Source organism: Acomys russatus, chromosome X (genome assembly GCF_903995435.1).
Source record: "Acomys russatus chromosome X, mAcoRus1.1, whole genome shotgun sequence".
NCBI lineage: Eukaryota > Metazoa > Chordata > Mammalia > Rodentia > Muridae > Acomys > Acomys russatus.
The window spans coordinates 32587823-32603972 of record NC_067169.1 but is presented as its reverse complement, the minus strand read 5'-3'; the positions used below and the strand labels follow the sequence as shown (position 1 = coordinate 32603972).

Genomic DNA, 16150 nt, shown 5'->3' with positions numbered 1-16150 from the left:
GGAATCCACCTATTTTGTTCTCTTGAGACAGATTCTCTCATAGGTCTGAGACTCACAACCAGCTACACTGGTTGGCCAGAGAGCCTCAAGGATTCTCCTGTCTCTGCCTTCTTAATACTAAACTCATAATCATGAGCCACCACACCCAGCTTTTTACATGGCTTCCAGGGATAGAACCTAGGTCATCTGGCTTGCATGGTAAGCATTTTACCCACTGAGCTCTTGTTCCAGCTTTCCCCATGCTGTTGATTTAAGAGTAAAACCAAAGTACGCTGAAGCAGCAAACCAAAACTCTAACTCTGTTTAAAATTCTCACTGATTCTAGAACTTCAAAGAGTCAGTCCTGAAGACTGATGGCATGTGAGACAAGAGGAGTGGCTTCATATGTCACCAATGGTTAGAGGTAAATTCAAAGCTCTAAGATTGAAGACATTTTAGACAGCCAGTGTGGGTGCTCCACTTTTGTAATGGCATATTCAGAAAAGGCCTCCATGCATATCCAAAGAAAGATATCTTCATCTTTTCCTAGTTATCAGTCCATCAGAATGCCACATGTTTCCTATATAAAGTAGTTCAGTCATTTTTATTTAAAAGCGGAGGCTAGGGTCTGGTATGGTGGTACACACCTATCACACTAGAACTCCGGAGGTAGATTTCAGAGGATTTGAAGTTCAAGGTCATTTTCCTCCAAATCACAGGGAGTTTGAAACCAGACTAAATTTCATAATCTCATAAAATTACATATCTCAATAAACAATCTCAGCCAGATGTGGTGGCACACACCTTTAATCCCAGCATGGAAGGTAGAAGCAGATGGATCTCTGTGAGTTCAAGGCCAGCCTTGTCTAAGTAGTGAATTCTAGATCAGCCAGGGCAATGTAGATAGACCCTGTCTCAAAATCAAACAAACAAAAATGTCAATAAACAAATGAACAAAAATGTCCCATCCAGTACAGTGAGAAAAAATCTTGGGGAGAATATGTTGTTGTGTTGTCAGTGGTTATTAGAAAATTACAGCCAGAAATTATTAACCTTTGAGAAATTGCTTTCTTCGCCATCATTCTGTAACAGGTTTAAAAGCAGCTTTGAATGAAGCAGTTAGGAACTCTCATTGCCTCAGAGAAACTCACTTGGCAGAGCGAGCCAGGAAGAAAAGACATTTACCCAAGGCTACTGAAACATCCAAGAAGACACATTAGGCCGGCGAAAGAGAATTGTTATGAGTTGTAGGTAGAATAGACAGAATGAGGAGAAAAACAATATCTTCCAAAAGCATAACAAACTCATGGCTAGTGCTACCATGCCAACCCTGAACGATTCCTTCCCAAAAATGTATTAACATTCCCAGGTCTTTCGGGAGCTAGCAGTCTCCATATCTGCTTTGGAGGACAGTGGTAATGCAGTTCCTTATGTTGTGGTGATCCCCAGCCATGATTTTTTTTTTTGTAATTTGGCTACTGTTATGAATCTTAATGTAAATATATGACATGCAGGAGATCCAATGTGACCCCCTAAAGGAGTCATTGACCCACAGGTTGAAATCAACTATCTTAGGACCATCACTGGCCTATTCCACATGATCATAACCTCCATCGTCAGAGGCTGGCTGGCTGAGGAACCATTGGGATATGCTTTGTCAACATAGACTTGAGTTTCTTCCCTGCTCCTTCTCACTGCCAAAGCACTACAGAGCTCCCACCCCAACAGCTTCCAACTGTGCTGCAGTCACTGGGAATAGCAGACCTACTGCAGAACATTCTAGCAGGGTCCAGGGAGGTAGCTAATCTATAATCCTGTATAAAATATTTTAAGGAAAAAAGATGAAGTGCACCACCTCTACCCCAGCCCTGGAGTATCCCCTCATCGTTTAAAAATCCCACAGATTAGTCTAAAATTAAGCAGGTGATACTGTGTTTGCCTAGCATGGGCAAGGCCCTGAGTTCAATCTCTAGCATTACAAAGGAAAGAAGATCCAACAGATTGTCCTGGTTTGGGCTTCCTGAAAAGTACACCCAAACTAAGTAGTTTCAGTTGGAGGTAAGGACGTGAGAGTGAAAAAAAAAAAAAAAAAGCAGCAAAGACAGGCTATGTCATCAGATACATCATAACTATGGTCAACTACTGCTTAGTTCTACTGGTGAACAGTATGGAACATGATGGGGGCTTCTCCTGTTCAAGGAGCAAGGAGGCTATAGCCAGAGTCCTTTTTTAGTGCTGCCTCGGGGGCACTAACTCAATGACACCTCTGATTTTCCCTATATGGAAGGGGAAACCTGTTGTTCCACTTGCCAAACAACAACAACAAAATTCTCAGGCAGAGTGTGCAATAAGAAGCCTTCAGTAGGGGAGGTATAAAGATTAAATAAGATAATGCATGCAGAGTACTTAGAGCAGAGGCAAACTCAGAAGTGGTAGCTAAAAGATAAAGTGAGAGCCAGTGAAATAGCTCAGAAGGTAAAGATGCTTGCTGCCAAGCCTGATGGCCTGAGTTTCATGTGAGGGTCTCATATGGTGAAAGAAGAGGACTGCATGTTGTCCTCTGAGCTCCACATGTACTCTAAAGCATACATGTAGTACATGTACACAATGTTAGATTTAAAATAATAACATCCATCTGCCTGATGGGTGACAGAAGCATCACAGCAGTGAAATGGGGAAAGGATGCCTCTGCCATAGTTAGCAATGAAACAACTGTGCATCTCTGTGGAGAAAATCTTGTCTTCTGCCTCACACCATTTATAAAAATACATTCCAAGCCAGATGTGGTGGCACATACCTTTAAATCCAGCACTCTTGAGGTAGAAGCAGGGAGAACTATTATAACCTATTCTACATAACAAGTTTTAGGACAGCAAGGACTACCTACATAGAGAGACCTCCATCTTAAAACAAAACAAACAATAAATCCATGCTATATGAATAGTAGATCTAAACAGCAAAGGAAAAATAAACTTTGGAACTCAGGAGATCTCTACATGGTCCAAGGGTTGATGAGGAATTTGCTTAAGAACAAACAGAAGGGGGTTGGAGAAATGCTCAGCCATTAAGAGCACTGGCTGTTCTTCCAGCGGACTTGGATTCTTTTCCCAGCACCCACATAGCAGCTTATACTTGTCTATAACTCCACTTTCCCGGGGATCAGACAAAACACCAACGCACATAAAATAAAAATATAATAATTTTTAAAAAGAACAAACAGAAGAGAAACAAGAAGCTTTACTACAAAGATAAAAACCTATAAACTGGACAACATAAAACCATAAACTTCTGGGCCAGGTGTGGTGGCACACGCCTTTAATCCCAGCACTCAAGAGACAGAAGCAGAGGTAGGTAGATCTCTGTGAGTTCGAGGGTAGCCTGGTCTACAAAATGAGTCCAGGACAGCCAGGGCTACTACACAGAGAAACCCTGTCTCAAAAATCCAAAACCAACCAACCAAACAAAAACCCATAAACTTCTGTTCATCGAATTATAACACTAAAAAAGGCAAAATGCAAGCCACTAGAAGAGATAACATTTTGCAGTACCTAGAAATGGCAAATGACTCATATTCACAAAACATTTAAAAATTCAGAAAAAAAAACAATGAAAAAGAGAAACCAAAACCTTTATTTAAATGAGTAGAAGAAAAAAAGGCAGAGGTGGTGGGGTGGGAGGATTAAAGGACTTGAACTGGTAGTTCAGAAAAAGGGATATCCAAATTGGATTTTGAAACACAAAAAGGAAGTTAATTTCACAAGCTAGCAAAAATGCAGCTTAGAATTACTATGAGGTTTTATTACATTTATTGCCAGAGTAGTTGTTATTTAAAAGATACCAGTGCTGGTCAAGTGTAAAGTGATACAACCAGCTAGAAAACTCTCAGGTAGCATATATTAAAGCCCAACGTAGCACTTTGAACCAGGAAATTCCCCTTTTAGATGTATACCAACCAGTGGGATGTAAATATGCTCACCAAAAGTCATGTAGAGTGGCCAGAGAAGTAGCTTGGTTGGTAGAGTGCTAGCCTAGCAGGAACTAAGTTCTGGGTTTGATCCTCAGCACTGCACACAGCCAGTGTGGTAGCTATAACCCCAGCACTTCAGAGGTAGAATGGGAAAAGGATCGGTAATTTAGGGTTGTCTTTAGCTACATAGAGAGTTCCAGGCTAGACTAGGATACATGATGCCTTGTTTCAACAACTAAAACAATAAGAGGCTCATAGCAAAAAAAAAAAAATTCATGACAATTGTCCTAAAATAGCAACAAATGTCCAACATCAGGAGAATGGATCATCAAATTATGGTAGATAGCCACAATTTCACTTAGCAATGACAATGAACAATCTATTATGTATGCAAACAACATGGAAGAAGACCCTTACCAGTGTAATGCTGAACAAGCAATTTAGACACTGAAAAGCATGTGTGTGCACATGTACATAAAATCCAAAAGTTTTATAAAAACCTAGTTAATGAAAGAGGAAGGCAGGAGAGTGCCTGCCCCCAGAAAGATGCAATGACTGGTAGAGGGCATGGCAATGTTTTTGTCTCTTGATCTGAGTAGTTTTCCCTGGACTTGTGTGTGTGTGTGTGTGTGTGTGTGTGTGTGTGTGTGTGTGTGTGTGTGTGTGTGTGAAAATTCGCTAACACGAACATTTAGACCCTACATTTTTTTTAAAGATAGGAATGCCAGGCATCAATGCAAATTTTACTTAAGAACTACGTAACTAAATGTAATTAGCAGTATGCAAAAGGCCACCAGCATGAAATGACTAAGGCTGAACAGTTTGGCATTGAGTCCCATGAAGTAATTCCAAAGCCTCAGGTGTTAGTGACTGAAAAGCTGGACTTGCTTCAAGTTTATGACCATAAATCTCAGAAGGCTCTCCACACCTCCAGAAAATCCCACTACACTTCCTTACTGCATCCACGTTCCCCCTGAGACAGCTTATTAACACCTTACCTGCTCTCCTCACCTTGCCAACGCCCTCTCGGCTGATGATCTCACCACTTACTTCATGGAGAAAATAGATGTCATCTTTTTAAACGGCAAGGGGAAACACCTGGCTCCGCCTTCACCTCTGTCAGTCCACTAGCTCACCTATCCCTCTGCCTAGATCTGTCGCTTTCCCTTCAAATGATATTTTCATCTTACCCCATCTCTGCTTCTCAAAGACTTTATAAACTGTTCAGATCTCCTTCCCACACCAATTTCCTCCTCTCCTTGGAAACCAAGCATGCACAACTTGCCAATACCTTTGAAGAGGTTTTTCTTCAATACTGCATTTTCATGTAGCCTCGGCTCCAGTTCTCTACTTCCCTTCAAAGCAAAACTCCTTACAAGAGTAATCAAGTCACTGCCACTCATCCTGTTTGTTCTCTACCCGCCTCTTATACACATGCTAAGCATGTACTTTGCTTGCCCCCCGCTCCACACTGTTGAAATGCCTTCTTGTGGCCAGGCATGGTGTCACATGCCTTTAGTGCTAGCCCTGGTGAGGCAGAGGCAGATGAATCTCTGTAAGTTCGAGGCCAGTCTGGTCTACAAAGTGAGTCCAGGATAGCTAAGGCTACACAGAGAAACCCTATATCAAAAAAACAAAAAAGGAGGAGAAGAAGGGGGTAGGAGAAAGAGGAAGAAGAGGAGGAAGAGGAGGAAGAAGAGAAAGGAAGGAAAGAAGAAAGACCTTCTTGCTTCCACTGTATCACACTGTCCTGATTTTTAGTCTAGATTTTTATCCCTCAGTACTGGCATCAAACCCAGGGCTTTGAACATGTTAAACATGTGTTCTACCACTGACTTACACATAGCACTTAGTGATGCTTTGCTTTTTTGAAGCAGGATCTCTCTCTCTCTCTCTCTCTCATCCTCTCCCACTCTCCTCTCTCACCCCCCTCCTCTCTCTCTCCCTCCTCTCCTCTCTCTCTCTCATCTCTCTCTCCGTCTCTCCTCTCGCTCTCTTGGGTTTGTGTGTGTGTGTGTGTGTGTGTGTGTGTGTGTGTGTGTAGCCCAGGATAGTCTCAAACTCAAGATCCCTTGCCTCTGCTTCCCAAGGGCTGTAATTTGTACCACTGTGAACTACCACATCCAACTTTCCTAGATTTCTAATTATTCTTCTTAATTCTTTCTCTTTTCCTGTGAAACTCAAAAGTTGAGCTCTCCTGGAGTCCAGTGCCAATTTCCTCCTTTCCATGAAATTCAAGGATGCCCAACAGTAAGTCCTATCAGTTATGTTTCCAAATTGAATTTAGTTTTTGGTTGCTTGGTTGGTTGGTTGGTTTCTCTGTGTAGCTTTGGCTGGCCTGGACCAGGCTGGCCTCAAACTCATAGAGATCTGCCTATCTCTGCTACCTCCCTAAGGGCTAGGATTACAGGCGCTTGCCACTGCACCCTGCTCAAAAAGAATTTAGATCTGACTATTTCCTTCTTATTTCTAGTCAAATTTGCCTCAAAAGTGACTTCATTGAAGTGTATATCAGATCAGGCCATTCACCAAAAGTTCCCTAGAAGAGTCAGGGCAACAGGAAGCAGCTCCCTTCAGATAGAGCAGCAAGGAGCATGTGAGGCACTGTGATCTGGGTAAGAAAATGAAAAAGGGTTATAAAGGCACAAACAACCAAGAGGAGGCAGTCTTCTCCCTTTGAAATACCCCAGGCTGGAACAGCCTTAGAAGGAGATGCACAATGTATTGATACCACTGGGGTCCTCATCAGCTCTTCTGACTTCCGAAGAGAACCCCTGAAGACATGCATGAGTACACCACAGGCTTTTCATATCTGTCTGCCCCCCCCCACTCAGGTACATGCTGGAATCATACATGGGGCTGGCCCTAGAAGCCAGATAATTCTTGCTCAGGTGCTACCTTCCATCTACCAAGGGAGAATCAGTCCCCTCCCCCAAGTGAAGTACACCGTAGAGGATATGTGGGCGAAAGAAATCCTTATCTGGGGCTTGGATTTCTGAGAAAGTCAGACTAAGATACAAAATACTGTGCCTTTACTCCTCCAGGTTATGATGTCAAACAAGAACAGCGCCATCCTACATTTAAATGGATAACAGGATACTAAATAGTGAGGCAATATTTTAGAAAAAAAGTGTAAGAGGAGGGCCAATGAGATGTCTGGGTGGGTAAAGACATTTGGGGAACAAGCCTGGGTGACCTGAGTTCCATCCCTGGAACCTACATAGTGGAAGGAGAGAAATGACTCCACAGAGTTGTCCTCTGACTTCCTCGTGCCCCCAACACACACTAAAAAATAATAATAATAATAATCAATAAAACATTTAGAAGAAAGCAGCATTTTAAATTATCAATTTTGAGGCCTTTCCTGTACTCCTATCTTTATTTCTCCATGTATAAATATACATAGAGTATATGTTCATCAACTGCATCAATACACTAATGATCTCTCATCACCATTTTCCTTTCATTTATACTCTGATAGTGAAAATGACTTGAAGGGGCTATTAAACTTAAGATTAATAATTGCCTACTGGTGTCACTAATAGAAAGGCTAGTGAGAAGAATACATTCTACTTTGGCAGTGTAAATTTTGTTTAAGAAGTATGTCTGTGTCACACGTGCACATAGAAAATGTATGCATCATTCAACCGTCTGCAGAACTTCCCTCCAGTTCTTTTGAAGTGAAGTCACCACTACCCCCAGCAGAACTACCCAAATATCAGCCCTGGCTGTTGAAAGTGAAGGGCCTGTTCCTGTTGGGTGGTTTGGGGTAAAAAGGAGGCAGGATTAAAGTGCTCATTTCCAGTCCCAAAAGTAAAATATGACTTGGCCTAAGGCAATCCTAATTCTTTCCAGAACTCATCCCCAGAATTGCCCTTTTAAACAACTAGTCATTAACCCAACTCCAGGTCTTTTATAGCTGCGAAAACCGATCGGGCACATCATTTATTCATTATGCTTATTATTATTGTTATTGCAGAAAAGCAGTGAATTCCTGGGGCGGGGTTCAAAGGCTTCTTCCAAGGAGGAAGGGGTGAGGAAAAGGAATGCCCAGGCCAGTAGGCCTGGCCAAGAAGCTGGGCTGGGCTGCCCCAGACAGAGGTGCAGGGAAATCCCCCTGGGAAACATGCTATTGAAGCTCATCTGTCTAGCTCACTCAGTGACCACCTCACACCAGAGCAGCCGCTGCAGCAACAGAAAAAGCTTCTTATGTAAGTCAGAACCGCTGACATCACCTTCCCCCAGAGCGTCTCAGCTGAACTAGGATCCAAAGGACCCGAGCAGCAGTCCAGCACTCTTGTCCACAGCCTGGGTCCTTTTCTAAATGATTCTGTTGCTGTCAGATTTGGGGTGCCAGATTTGGGAGACCTGCACCAGTTGGAGGAGCAAATGCCCCTGAGAGAGTAGTTGACAGAGACTTCTTATCAGGAGGTCTACTGTTTTGCAAGAGTGAGGTCAATGTGCAGTGAAGATGGCCAGAGGTCTCCTAGACCTCCTTCCTCACCCCCTCTCACTGCAACCTGCCTGGCTGGACTGGCTCCCACCTAAGTCTAGATTTGTGCAACAAGGCACTAAGGCAGAGGAGGAAGAGCCTGCGGGATGTTCAGAAGACAGATAGTCCAAAGGGAGGCATTCATTAAGAGCCCTAGATTACCCAGGGCAGAAAAGACACTCAGGGATCCCCTTCTCCCAAGGTCCAAGCATTCCTTCCAGTCCCTCATCAAGGCCTTTCCTGAACCCAGGGTTCTCAGTAGAACAACACCATGGAGTTCATTCTAGGCAGCCAGCCAGTGATGCTAGAGTAGGTCACACACCTTCCAAAGGCACGAGTCCCGGGTACCCGAGGTCACAGTAAGTATGACAAAGCACCTTGTCTCCCACAGACATCTTAAAAGGACACCCATTACTATGAAGTCCCCAATGGTGCAACCCGGTGGCAGGCTCCTGAATGCTACAGGAGTCGCACTCCTCCCTCTTCCCAAGGACATGAAAGGCATGTGTGTCCCAGTGGTAAATGACAGACCCTCTCTACCTCCTGTCTCCCCCCTAAATGCTACCCTCCTGCCCTTTCTCAACACCTCATATGTCTATGAGTTCAGAGGCCGTCTGTCCCTTTAACTTTCTGCCCTCCATGCCTACATCCTTGCACCATCCAGGGGCCACCCCAGTTACTCAACCCTGGAGCATTGGGGTGGATCTCAGGGCAGAAGAGAGGAGGGAAAGCAAGAGTAAGGTGCAAGTTGCAGCAGGCTCGGCGCCTGGGGCTGGGATTGCGGCGAGTGGGGACAGTGAGAGGGTGCAGCGCTGGAACCTAGCACCCTAGAGGATGGACGGCGCTGATACTCACGCACTGCCTCCTGCTTGGGGTCCAACGTGCTGAGGACGCGCTGCACGCTACCGAGCTTGCCCTGCAGCGCCCAGACGCGGCGGTGAGTAAGCTGGATGTCGCTCTCGAGCTCCTGGAAGAGGCTGCACGCGTGCCGGGCCAAGTCTGAGAGCTGCCGGAGGACTCTGGCCAGTGCAGCGTTGCTGACCGCGCACAAGTCTAGCATAAGCAGCACAGCCTCCGCTGCAGCCGAGGACGTCTCGCCTGTGGCAGATGCCGCCCCCAAGACCCCCGCCACACTCTCCTCCCCGGTCTCACGCTCTTCATCGGGTGGCTGCTGATCCTGCTCGGCCGGCGCCTGCAAAGACGGCAGAGGCGGCGGCAGTGGGAGAGGCGCAGGGGGCACACGGGGAGGCTCCTCTGGCCCCGGTGCCTCAGCCTCTTCCCGCTCGCCAGGCGGCTGCAGGGGCGGCGGCGGCTCGACGCTGCCTCCACTTGTGTCCTCATCTGGGCCAGGCGCCGGGCGCCGCTGCCGGCAAAGCCACTGCGGCTCCACGATCCGCTTGGCGAAAGGCATCCCGCGCAGCCGGGCCGCGACTTTCCGTTCTCCTCTGAGTGTCTCTTGTGAGCTAGGGACCTGGCGCGCCTACCTGAGCAAAGAGAGCAGGAGTCGGGCAAGAAGCTATCAGGGCAGTCCAGATACGCTGAAGGCTCCTCTGCTTACCTGGTCTCCTCCTCTTCCCCACCCTCTCCTTCACAGCTTAGTCCGACCAGTCCTCCTCCGGGTGCTGTCTAGGAAAGATGACAAGCGCTGGGCACAGAAAGCTCGGGGTGTGCTTGGGTCGTCCTCACTTGCTTCCAACCGGGGTCAGCTGGTTCAGCTCCATCGTTCCTGATCCCGTTGCCGCCGCCGCCCTGGCCACTGCCGCCGCCTATATAAATGGGCGTGTGTATGTGTGTGTGAGAGTGTGTGTGAGTGTATATATGAATGTGTGTGTGTCCGCGTGTGTGTCTGGGTGGGTGGGTGGCTGGGTGTGAGTGTGTGCGCGCGCCTCAGTTTGAAAGTACCCCGGCGCAGGCCTCTCCCCGCGCGCCCCTCGGCCGCTCCGGGGAGCGTTTGCGCCTGGGATCTCTCTTCCTTTCTGGGCGGGGAGGAGGTTTCGGAAAGGCGCTCTGAAAACCCGGACAGAGGAATCCGCCTCCAGCCCTGGCTCAGGAGGCGGCGCGGGGGCGGCAGGGCGGACGCCGGGCGGGGGAGGCCAGGGTGAGAGGGGCGCAGCGCCCTGTGCGGCCGCTGGGAGTCACTGGTGGCCGGACCGCGCCTGGTGCGTTTCAGCGCCAAGACTTTCTCAAACACATCCAAGAGGTTAGAAATGAGACTGTCAGCGTGGTGGGGGCGGGGATTCCTCAAGTTGAGAGTTGGGGTGGTAGTAGCCAGCACAGAGGGAGGAAAGTATTGGGGATGCTGTCAGTTCGTGTTGGAGCAAGTCTCAGCATAGAATTTGAGCTCAGTCAAGTCTTTTGGTTCTTAGAGGGGAAATCTGGGCTGGTCCTTAAAGTGCCCCAGGAGCTGTGTTCACAGAGACAGCTGGGAAGGGTGCAGCATGGGCTCATTCCCACGTGGCCAGAGTGGCCAAACTGCTGTTTATACCATTTTTCTGGCATCCTGTTTTGGTCTGCTCTGGGAGCCTTCTACAGAACATCATGAATGAGACCCAAATTACCAGTGAGCAACCCTTCCTCCCCACCCCACCCCCATAGTCTCTTGCAAAATTCATTGTGTATTAAGTGAAATGAAACGGATTACCTCCTTGTCACCCTACTGTGTTAATCCAACACAGGGTTTTTAAAGTTCCCCGTGGGAGAGATGATGATTCACAGAAGAATGGAAAGTTTTCCCTTTGGTTAACTGAAAGAACTAAAAGGTATAATTTCTTAAAAGGCATACATTTTCAACTGCAGTAGTGTGCAGGCTAGATGGTGGCAGATGAAAACCTAAAATGAGTTTGGCAGCTGTTAATAAAATACAAGGTTTCATCTCTCCACAATGTATACTGTAAAATAAATATATAAAATAAATAAAATGTAAGGCCACAAGCCAAATGTTCGGAATGTCGTCTTCATTGCATGTGTCTAAAGAGAACATGGAAAATAATGTTTTGTGGCAACAATAAAGTCCTCTAGGCATGCAGTGGTGTGTCCTCTGTGCTCCCTGCCTTGACAGGGAATCCATACAGGCATAACAGTCAACACTTTGAATCTGCCTACACTTTGGTCACAAAGACTTCAACAGACCCTGTCTTATTCTACCTATAACCAAAATAATAATAATAATAATATTATTATTATTATTATTATTGTTATTGTTGTTGTTGTTATTATTATTATTATTATTATTGTGAAGGAACATCCCTGTTCATAAAAGAAAAGGCAATCTGGGGTTTTGGGGGTAAAGGGTCATGATGTATGTAAGATCCTCATAAATGATTTGGTAACAAGAATGATGGTAGTGGTGGTGGTTATGATGACAATGACAGTAATAATGAAATGAGTATGATAACAAAGATGGAAAAAAATGACCAAAATAGTGCGTCCAAACAAAGGGCTGTGTAGTTCTTACAGCCTTACCTTAAAGTTGGTTTTGTTTACTAGTAGAAGATAAAAGAAAGACTGTTTGGGGGCTATTTTCAGCAATGCATTCCAGAGAGCTGGCTAATTTAAAATATAGTTTGATTCCATCAGCTCCTGGGTGGAGCCTCTCAGAGGACAGTTAACATAGAGTATATTGTTAATGGTGTCAGGGGTGAGCCTCAGGTTGAGTCAGGCATTGGTTGGACATTCCCTCAGTCGGCTCTATCTTTATCTCTGCACATATTGTAGACAGGGTAAATTTTGGGTTGAACAGCCAAGCACGAGATGGAGCTCAGGGAGTCCTGTGGAAGAGTTGGGGAAGGGGAGGATAAAAGGACCCAGAGAGGATAAAAAAGCCACAAGAAGACCAACAGAGTCAACTAACCTAGGCCCATAGGGTCTCACAGAGACTGAACCACTTACCAAAGAACATGCATTGACTAGACCTAGGCCCCCTACATATATGTAACCAATGGGTAGTTTGATTTTCTTGTGTGTCCCCTAGTAAGTTGAACGGGTGCTGTCTATGACATGGACTCTGTTGCCTGCTTTTTTATCACTTCCTCCTAATGGGACTGCCTTGCCAGGCCATGGGGGAAGAGGATGAACTCAGTCTTGATGAGACTTGCTGTGCTGGGATAGGTTTGTTGGGGGGAGGGGCTCCCTTTTCTAAGGAGAAGGGGAGGAGGGATTAGGGTGTAGAGGGTGGAATGATGGGACCAGGAGAAAAGGAGGGACCCCTCTGTTATGATCGGGTTGTAAAGTGAATATATAAATTAAATTTTAAATTTAAAAAAACGGAAAAATAAACCTCTCAGAAAAGAAATACAAGCCAGGCGTGGTGGCACATACCTTTAATCCCAGCACTTGGGAGGCAGAGGCAGGTGGATTGCTGTGAGTTCGAGGCCAGCCTGGTCTACAAAGCGAGCAGAGGACAGCGAAGGCTACACGGAGAAACCCTGTCTCCGCAAAAAAAAAAAAAAAAAAAAAAAAGGAAATATAATGTAGCTTGACACTTTTTAAGATGTTTGAAATTCTGAACAGAAATTCTGCTAGATGACATTGAAGAATAAAGACTACTAGAGGAGTATGAGAGCCCCTGCCTTTAGCTTGGTCCCCATGCCTAGAACTCATTTCTGTTAACCTCATCTACAGGAGCAAGTGGAACCACCCACCTGCATGTCCAATGAATGAGCACTATGTGGCTTTCACTCCTGAGTGGAGTTTGACCTTATTTCTGAGTTCCTTTCATGGATCAGGAGTGGTGATCCTAAAAGGAGGGGGGGGATGATGAGGGGTAGGCAGGGAGGGAGATTCTCAAGGGGTATTTAAGCTGAACAAAAAACTAGCTATCTGGGGATCTAGCCTGAATTGACTAGCCCAGATGAAATGAATTAAAGCACTATTCAACTGTACTAAAGGAAGAACTCTTTCTACTTACTCTCCTGGACTCCTACTCATGTGCTAACAGTGCCATGTAGTTTTAAAAAAAAAAAGACTTCAGCATTGGTTTTTTTTATCTCCTTGATTTTCAGTGTTCCTCTTTTTCCTTTGGTGGTTGCCAATGACCTTTCCAATATAGCTTCTTTCAATGTCACCATAGATAAATCCAATACAAATAATCATATTCATTAATATGCCTTGTTGGTGCTCTCTCATTTCTCTGCTGTTATGAATAAACACATCTTTAGAAAACAGTGTGATTGCTAGACTTTAGTAATACTACCTAAAACTCTGTTATCTATTAGAAAGCCATGTCAAGACAGCTTCTTAGTCCCAACCACTCCCTCCCTTGCCACGTCGAGTCTCCTCCCCGCACTGTGTGGTTCATGCCTCCCCTACCCCCAACACATTGGTTTTGAGGAGGTTGGGAGAGTTTGGTGGGGGGGATTGTTTAGGTGTTTGGGTTTTTTTCAACACAGGTTTTTCTCTGTGTAGCCCTGGCTTTTCTGGAACTCACTCTGTAGACTGGCCTAGCTTCAAACTCAGATCTACCTGCCTCTACCTCCTAAGTTGCCACCTACCTAGCTGGGGTATATAGTCAATGACTGAATTTTCAGCACATCCAAGCAGCATGTTATTCAGATCTTGGATTACATTCACTCTCAGTTTCCCCACAAAAAGTTTTCCTCTAACAATGTCAAGGCAGCTAGAGCTGGTACAATGGTTCACTGGGTATAGGCACCACCAAGTCTAAAGATCTGGATTTGATTCCACATGATAGAAGGCAAGAACTGACTTCACAGAGTTGTCCTCCAACTTCTTTACACTCGCCATAGTGAGTGCACACACAAATAAAATGATAAAGCTTAAAGGTTTTTTAAATCAAAGTCAAAATTGTTATCTGAATTTATACTCTTATACTTATTTATATTCTTGCGCTCTCTCGTCTGTCTGTCTGTCTGTCTCTCTCTCTCTCTCTCTCTCTCACACACACACACACACACACACACACACACACACACACACGATGTCCATGTTCACATATTCACTTTCCAATGGGTTATTGCCAAAATAGAAAGGAGGAAGCATTCAAAAATGCCTAATCCTAGGCAGCCATTCACACAACTCAAAAACTAGGACAATTTCCCCATAAACTCAAATGTGTAATCAGTATAAACCTTATGCAAGAAATGTCCTGTCTGCATCACCAGGCCCCACAGCCTCACTCAGCCTGCTGAGGCCCAATAGGAAGGAAGGCTTTACAAAGCACCAAGTTTCCTCTAGAGCAAGCACCAAAGTAGAGATGCCCAAAAAATTTTTCAGCAACGTTTTCTGATTCTGTAGTCCATTATGGATGCCACATCTCCATTATTAGTGGTGAAATAATTTCTTTTATCTAAGAAATGTCAAGACCATGTTACGAGCTCTAGCAGCCTTGACATTGTTAGAGGAAATCTTTTTGTGGGGAAACTCAGAGTAAATGCAATCCAGGATCTGAGTCATATTCACCTGGGTGTGCTGAAACTCAGTCATTGACTGAGGGAATGTGAGCACCATCATTTAGTTGTAGTGACTGAAGTCTCTCTTCCTCCACCTAATTGTGCCGATTCCTAACTTAATCACTGAAACCCACCCCTAAAAGCCATGTCACTAACAAAAAGATGTTAAGTTTTTAAAAGTTCCATTAGCTTTACTGAGAAAAAGTATAAGCATTCGACCCCAACCTACATTACCTAACCTATTTCATGAATAGGAAATACATATTCCATTTACGTAAGGAAATCACAATTTGGAAGCAAAAGCCATGAATTGAACATAAAACGTGATGGTGGCAGCATTTGGGAAAGGAGAAAAAGAGATTGGGTAATAGTGTGGTGAAATGCAGGAGAGGTGACTATTCTTGGGAAATTGTTAGAGAGCCATGTGGTTCGCATTGAAGCAGAAAAGTACTGGGAGTTCGTAGCTAGCCTATACTTACGCGGCACTCACAAATAAACTTTCAGTACAAAGAACACCATAAGGAGAAATAAAAACTAAAGATGAGAAAGCCTCCAAACATATGGAAAGGAATCATACACAAAGTGGGCATAAGGGATGTGGAAAGTGGCCCTCACTGCTCTTTTCCCTGCATAAGGGGGCACCACCTTCAGGCTCACCAAGAGATTTCTCCAAATTAAATGTCAGTTAGCTGTTGATTCTGAGATTTCCTAAGTCTTCCCCCCTCCCCTTAGCTTTACGGGGTGGTAGAAGAAAGCCAGTGTTAGAAGCCATCTTGATTGAGGAAGCCTGCATGCTTCCATGGGTGTGGTTTATAGCATAGACAATATACCCAAAGCCTTCTACACATTATTTTTCTAGTTCAACAACCTTGAATTTGACTTTGTATACTGTTCATCATGAATCACCAGGAAGAAATTAATTCATTAATACATCAAGCTATTAAGTCCCCATAAACATAAGTAAATCTACATAGACAGACAGACAGATAGATAATCGTGATGGGTATAATTTGAAAGGGAGAGAAAGACAATATACTACTATTGAAAGGTTTCTTTATTTTAATTAGTGCTTTTCTTCCTCAAAGAGCTTCATTTAGTCTGTCAAATTTGAAATATTGGAGTTTCTTTCAGCACTTTACTGATGGGAACATTGTCACATGAAAAAAAAAATGAATCGCATTAAATCGTTCCCCCCCCCAAATGTTTCGTCTGTGGATACCACTGCTCTTCCAACCAGCCTTTCTATCTTCACATGCAGGAAACCATTGACTACTCATTGTCTGCTGTGGTGGTTCTCCTTATCGT

The 16150-nt window shown here is 44.8% G+C and overlaps 1 protein-coding gene across 2 annotated transcripts in view; it reads right to left on the bottom strand.

The window, feature by feature from the left end:
- Nhs (NHS actin remodeling regulator) overlaps positions 1 to 9900 on the bottom strand; it is a 328579-nt gene extending 318679 nt beyond the window's left edge. For both annotated transcript variants that reach the window (XM_051142313.1, XM_051142314.1), the window contains exon 1: positions 9294 to 9900. In XM_051142313.1, the coding sequence (XP_050998270.1) occupies positions 9294 to 9849 (556 nt within the window). In that variant the 5' untranslated portion in view covers positions 9850 to 9900. The remainder of the gene's footprint in view (positions 1 to 9293) is intronic.
- Positions 9901 to 16150: the final 6250 nt, after the last annotated feature.